The sequence below is a fragment of the Microtus ochrogaster genome, chromosome 1 (assembly GCF_000317375.1).
Source record: "Microtus ochrogaster isolate Prairie Vole_2 chromosome 1, MicOch1.0, whole genome shotgun sequence".
NCBI classification, from domain to species: Eukaryota; Metazoa; Chordata; class Mammalia; order Rodentia; family Cricetidae; genus Microtus; species Microtus ochrogaster.
The window spans coordinates 22,175,972-22,182,971 of NC_022009.1; the positions used below are offsets into that span (position 1 = coordinate 22,175,972).

General features: G+C 43.5%; 2 protein-coding genes and 1 long non-coding RNA gene across 3 annotated transcripts in view; 2 read left to right on the top strand and 1 right to left on the bottom strand.

Annotated features, from left to right (window-relative positions):
- Coq6 (coenzyme Q6, monooxygenase) overlaps window positions 1-1,050 on the top strand; it is an 11,810-nt gene extending 10,760 nt beyond the window's left edge. The window contains exon 12 of the mRNA XM_005343335.2: window positions 453-1,050. Within this exon, the coding sequence (XP_005343392.1) occupies window positions 453-482 (30 nt within the window). The 3' untranslated portion in view covers window positions 483-1,050. The remainder of the gene's footprint in view (window positions 1-452) is intronic.
- The window catches only part of LOC101993754, a 21,520-nt gene extending 17,109 nt beyond the window's left edge, over window positions 1-4,411 (top strand). Inside the window, exon 3 of the long non-coding RNA XR_003377118.1 lies at window positions 4,354-4,411. This is a non-coding gene — a long non-coding RNA (uncharacterized LOC101993754). The remainder of the gene's footprint in view (window positions 1-4,353) is intronic.
- Window positions 3,203-7,000, bottom strand: part of Entpd5 (ectonucleoside triphosphate diphosphohydrolase 5) — a 25,552-nt gene continuing 21,754 nt past the window's right edge. The window contains exon 14 of the mRNA XM_013345985.2: window positions 3,203-5,126. Coding sequence (XP_013201439.1) covers window positions 5,040-5,126 — 87 coding nt within the window. The 3' untranslated portion in view covers window positions 3,203-5,039. The remainder of the gene's footprint in view (window positions 5,127-7,000) is intronic.

Consider the following 7,000-nt stretch of genomic DNA (forward strand, 5'->3'; position numbering starts at 1 on the left):
ATATCATAGTGACCCATCTGCTTCTGCCTGCTCTGTGCTGGGATTAAAGGCATGTGCTGCCATGCCCAGCCACCATACCCGGTCTACCTTCCTAGCTGGTTATGAATAAAAGGACCTGCTGGGTTTGTGGTGCCCACATCTAAGCAGTAACTTGAACTACGTAGGAAGGACTTAAGAATACAGGCTGATGGCTGGAGAAATGATTCAGCAGCGAAAAACACTTGCTATTCTTCCAGAGGGACCTTGGTTCAATCCCCAGCACTCACATGGTGGCTCATGACCATCCGTAACGCCAGTCCTAGGGGAGCCCTGCCAGCCCTGTTCTTAGAGCTGAAAAAAAGCAGGGACTCCTAGAAGGAGTGTCTGTATGGAACCTCTGCCATGTTTCTCCCTTCGTCTCCTTGGTTATTTCATAATGAAGTCACCTGTCCTCACCTTTCCTCTTTCTCCAGGAACAGATAATGGCCTTTGCCAGCAAGTGAGTGCTCCTCTCCTGGAGATGATGTTGATGACAGAGACCATCTAGCCCTGTGACCATCAGAGTGCGTTTCCAAGATGGCTTCATAAATTTACACTAGAACTTGTGTCTGTTTTCCTCTTCTGCTTAATGGGCCTGTGTAGCCAAAAAAAAATGAGTGATATTTAAGGAAAAAACCCAAAGGAAAACTATTTGATTGAAAGGAGCTTTTTATTACTAAACAAACAAATTACTGAGCTGGTATATCCCTCATTTCACTTAGTAAGAATACTTTCTAAACAGAATATTTTAATACAGGTCATAAATTTATACAATTATCTTGACAAAGAATCAGAAATACTTGATACATTTTTGTTAGATCGTTTTAAAATTAACACTGGCATGCCAATTAAATACACATTGCTTTGACAAAGTACACTGGACTTTAAGAGGGAAGTGAAGATAAGAAACAGCCAGGTCTTATTAATGCTTTAGACTTTCTTATACATTTCAGTTTTGTTTACGCTCCTCTCTGTGATGTCATTTTCTGTTGATTCTGTTATTAAAAACAATAAATAACCTTACTGCACACACAGCTGCAGAGGCCTCAGGGACAGCCTGTCCATGTGTGCTGGCGGGCGGCTAATGGAGTGGTTTCTGACTTGGGGTTTTGACGTACTGACTGCACAGCACCAGAGAGGCCTCCAGAAGAGAACTTACCTGTGCTAGATAAGAACACTGGACAGAATGTCTTGCTCAGAAGTCTGCTTTGAAAAGATGAAATAAGTCTCCTTTCAATCAAGCTGAACTGCTGGAATAACTTTTGGAGGGATAAGATAGCTACTGCAACAGGACAGCTTTTTAAACAATGTAGAAAACTTAGTACAAAGTAATATGATGTCAGTAAATCCAGAAAATGTCCCCAGAATAAAAGATGGCAGCTGTTGGGAAAAACTGATGGCCGGAGGTCATCTTTTCCAAAAAGGTAGCCCAGATAAGAATACAGACTAATATACAGAAAAATAAAAAAGTTAAAGATATGAGAACTTTAAGGCACACTTTGTAAGGACATCTGTGACTCAGATGTTCTTCATATAATAGTGATAATACACACAGCATTCACCACACACCAGACCACATCGCAGGTTATTTAAATTATATTTACACTTTCACAGAGATGGAACTTGTCAGCAACATCAGAACACACAGGACCCACTTAGTAAAAAAGGCCCATGCTGCCTTGGCAGTGGTGGCACATGCCTTTAATTCCAGTACTTAGAGAGGCAGAGGCAGGCTGATCTCTGTGAGTTCAAGGCCAGCCTGGTCTTCAGGGGAGTTCCAGGACAGCCAGGGCTAACAGAGAAACTCTTGTTTGAAACAAAAAAATGCCCTTGTCTTTTATTTTTCCTAAGAAAATGTAAGACTCCAAATTGTATTTAAAAGAACAAAAAGGTAAATCTGCATGCTCTCTGGTCAAGATGGACGTATGCAGATAAATTTTTGAGGTGAGAATCCTTCTATTTAAGAGTTTTGGCAGTTTCCAAGGTAACAGAAGGTGTCTACAGGACAATACACAGCTAGGGTGCCTATTCTGAGGCTTCATGCGCCACCTGTGGTACAAAGACCAGGAACTCACTTGTCAGCTGGAGCTGTTCACTTTGTTTATTTAGTGCTGGGCTTGAACCTAGGACCGGACATGCTAATATGCTTTGCCACTGAAATCTTTTTAAATCTGCCTGCATATATGCCTGCATTCCAGAAGAGGGCACCAGATCTCATTATAGATGGCTGTGAGCCACCATGTGGTTGCTGGGAATTGAACTCAGGACCTCTGGAAGAACAGCCAGTGTTCTTAACTTCTGAGCCATCTCCAGCCCCACTGAAATCTTCTAACCCCTATCCCTTCTAAAACTTCTTGAGTGCCTTATTGAGTTGCCCAGCAGCCTCAAACTGGCTACATAGAAAGCCTATGACTTGTAATTCTCCTGCCTCAGCTCCAAGGTAGCTAGGATTACAGGCCTGTGCCGTAAAGCCTGCTGTAGAGTTTACTCTTGGGAAAGCAGATTGGCTTCTCTCAACTGTGGGAGCATTTAGTGGACTATGCCAGGTCTAATACTTTTAAAGTATGCCGCGTCTTTTTAAAAGTCATAAAAATGTAGTTATCTTCAAAGAGTCTGAAAGGCTTTGGACTAGGAGAAAGCAGAGGCTGACTGAAGGGAAGGAGGTAGCTCTCAGCTAATGAAGCTGTAAACAGTGACATCCGAGATGGAGAGGCAAACACTTAAGCTGGATGGAGAAGCCTGGGAGAGACGCTGAGTATGCATTCCATAGGAAACTGGATTTTACCTTCAGGCTATTTCCAGTGTGGGAAATCTATTTCATTATGTATGAGCATTATGGGGTTTATTGTTGTTTATTCTTTTGAGACAGGATTTCTCTGTGTAGTCCTGGCTATCCCAGAACTTGCTCTGGAGACCAGGCTGGCCTCAAACTTAGAGATTTGCCTGCCTCTGCCTCCCAAGTGTTGAGATTAATGGCGTGCACCACCACTGCCTGGGCGTGTTGTTTTGAAGAAGGCAATAAGTGAAAGTGAACTTAGTAATGGAAGTTTGAGCCAGGCTCAGTATGCCTTCCTATAGTCTCACTACTCGGGAGTCCAAGGTGAAAGGATCACTTGTGTCCCAGAAGCTCATGGGCTGACTTAAGCAGCAATGAAATCTAGTCTCAAGACACATACTCTTAGTATCCAAGTCTGAAGAAATTCCACATTTAATCAAAACAAACCCCTAAAATTGGGAAGAATATACAAATTTGCCTACTATTTATACACAGCAGATGGTAATACTTATTGACTCAATGTAATGGCTTCAAAAAGACGGTTCCCTGGGGACTGCCATGGAGCCACGCATAGTCATATCCTTTATGAAGAGTGGAAGGAAGAGGGGGTGACTGAAAATGTCAAGTTAGGGGAGCTGAAAACTGGAAAGCGAAGAGGAAGGGGAAATGCTATGACAGAGCTGCTGAGCAGCAGGCAATGTTTCAAGTCCAGAACCGAGTAGGAGGCAAACCAATGACAGTCACACAAGAAACGACATGACTTTCTTTTTTTCCTTCAAGACAGAGTTTCTCTCTGTAGCCCTGGCTGTCCTGGAACTTGCTGTATAGACCAGGCTGGCCTTGAACTCAGAGATTCGCCTGCTTTTGCCTCCCAAGTGCTAGAATTAAAGGTGTGCGCCACCACTGCCTGGCAGAAAACCTTAAGATAATAACTTTATAATGTAGTAGAGCACCCATGCCTAACACGCATGATGATCAACCTCAAAACAGTGGCCCGAGAGAAAAAACATGGTTCTCTAGAAATGGTAGCCCTTGTTCTGACATTGGCCGAAAGAATCAATCAAATCAAATGTTGGGTATCATTGGTAAGGGGATATGAAATCCTGAGGGAGACAATAAATTCAGAAAACAGTGGCTAAAATCAGAAAGGGCCCAGGCAAGAAAACACTACTATAAAGCATAGTGGTAGCACATTGTGCCTAACATGCAAAAAGTCCTGGGTTCAATCTCCAGCACTTTCCACACCCCAACCCCCAAAAGGACAAACTGAAAGCGTTGGTTATCTTTAGACTCAACAGCACACACACTAACTTCTAACCACAGACCAAAACTAGGGTGCAGTTGTATTTCACAGAAATAGAAAGATGCTAAGTTTAGGACCATGAGAATAAGGTGGTAACCGAGCAGCAGTCATGGTCTGCGACTGCCCTCTCAACGGGACGGTCTTCTCACAGCTCTAGTCGGCACAGGTGAGAGGTGCACGCTCATCTTGTGAGATTTAACATGACATGAGCATGACGGCTCACACCTGTAACCCAAGACTCAGGAGGCTGAGGCAGGAGAATTGACAATTCAAGGCAACCTGGGTTACACAGTACCAGGCTAGCCAGAGCAACGTAACATGACCTCTGTCTAAAAATAAAATACCCAGGGCCACTCTAAGCTCTAAATTGTGCCATAGGGTCACACAAATTCTAATATAGTGTCTTTTTCCCCTTCTCTTTGAGTTACAGATGGAAATGCAAAGCCAGATAGTTCTCACCTTGGGTTTTAGGGTAGGGAATGTGTAAGGGTGGGAAGAAGAAAAAGTATCAGTATTGATAGGTTATGGGACTTCAGTAGGTCAGCTTAATTTAGCTTATAAGCAAAAGACTGAAACACTCAAATGAGGCACTCCAAGATTTTTCTTTGGTTCCCAGGGACTTGTCTCTGAACTCTCAATTTAACATGGAGTTCCAAGCCTATTCTTTTTTCTTCACAGGACTCTGACATAGAAAAAAATCTCAAAAGATTTATACTCTTGTGCCAGCTGTGCACCTGCCAAGTGGTTAGGGAGCTGTTCACAGTAGATGTGCAAAATTAAGTAATCCCAAATCATTAGGCTCAAGGGCAAGACCCATCTATAAAATAAAGCCAGTTAATGGGTCTCAGTCCAGGCTTTCCCCAAATTGTTCAGAAAATGCCTGAGTCCTCTCCTTGGAAAACAAAGTTTTTGAGAAATGCAGGCTTCAGAGGACACGGTAGCTCAGCTGGAGATGCCCAGAGACTGCAGCAGGTGAAAGGTGGCCCCCAGGGCCCAGCCCGTCTCTATGTTGTTCACTTTCTTTGTGAGCTGTTAAGGAAGAAGAAAAAGTCTTCACATTTTCAACATTAGCAAGGATGGCCTTTGAACAGCTAACCCCTATGAAGAGCACTCCTGTGGCCCAGCCCTAATCGCCCTAGACCCAGCATGCTCATGCCTGACAACTTCAGGCCCAGGAAGCCGTACTATCCAGAAATTTTTACAGAGGTTGTGTCAGAGAAGGCTCTGGATGCTCCCTAATCTGACAAGGCAGTCAGAATGTAATGTTCATGTATGTGGTAGGAAGGGAACTGGCAAGAGCTGGGACTGTATTTAGGACAGAAAAGCACATTCTCAGCTTTTGAAGTCCATGTAAGCAACTGTACCTTAAACATTAATAAAAACCAGCTGAGGCATTCGACACCAGACTGTCTTGATAGCTCAATGCCTTTATTGCTTTGGACAAAACTTTAGATCTGGTCCCTCAATTACAGAAAGGGGCAATTTTCTGTACAAAAGTTTATCAAATTGTTTTCGTAAAACTCCTTCCTCTCCTTCCTCATTAATTTCAGCACATGCAGACTTGCTTCATCAGTAATAAACTATTTGTTGTACAATAGATCCTTTTTTAAAAAAGATTTTTCAGGGGCTGGAGAAGTGGCTCAGTGGTTAAGGAGGGTACTGGCTGCTCTTCCAGAGGACCCAGGTTCAATTCCCAGCACCCACATGACAACTTGAATTGTCTGGAACTCCAGTTCCAGGGAATCTGACACCCTCTTCTGTATCCATGGGCACCAGATATGAGAGGTGGGTGCACAGACCACACAGGCAAGACACTCATACACATAAAATAATAAATAACAATATAATTATAAAAAAGATTGTTCAGTTTTATTATTTTTTAAAATTATGTGTAGATGTGTCTGCCTGTGGGTATGTGCCCATGAGTGCAGGTACCTGTGCAGGCCAGGGGTGTTGGATCCGGAGCTGGACTTACAGGTAGTTGTGAGCCACCTTACTAGATACTAGGAAGTAGTTCTCTGGAAGACTAGTTAGAACGTAACTGGCCTTCGTAAGCTCATAGGGAGTGGCACTATTAGGAGGTGTGGCTTTGTTGGAGGAGGTGTGTCACTGTGGAGGTAGACTCTGAGGTCTCATACATGCGTACTTCATGTTGCCTGTGGTCAAGATATGAGAACTCTCAGCTCCTCTTGTAGCACCAGGTCTGCCTCCATGCTGCTTTGCCTCCCTCCATGATAATGGACTAAACCTCAGAGCTGTAAGCAAGCCAGCCAACCAATTAAATGGTTTTGGTTATGAGTTGCAGCGGTCATGTCTCCTCACAGCAACAGAAACCCTAATTAAGGCAAGCAGCAATGTTTGTAACTTCTGAGACAAACAGCAAACTAACTTCTCTCCAACCCTCTAAAACATAAACTTTAAGGGCTGGAGAATGGCTCAGTGGTGAAGAGCACTGGCTGCTCTTCCAGAGGACCTGAGTTCAATTCCCAGCACCCACATGGTGACTCAACCATCTATAATGAGATATGCTGCCCTCTTCTGGCATGCAAGCACACATGCAGACAGAATACTATATATATAATAAATCTTTTAAAAAAATAAAAAAACTAAAAAAAATTGTAGCTGGGCAGTGGTGGCACACATCTTTAATCCCAGCACTCGGGAAGGAGAGGCAGGTTAATTTTTGTGTGTTCAAGGCCAGCCTGGTCTACAAAGCTAGGTCTAGATCAGCTAGGGCTACACATAGAAACCCTCTGCCGAAAAAAAACTAAACAAATAAATAAATAAATAAAAAGAATAAAACTGTAGCCAGGCCGGGCAATGGTGGCGCACGCCTTTAATCCCAGCACTCGGGAGGCAGAGGCAGGCGGATCTCTGTGAGTTCGAGACCAGCCTGGTCTACA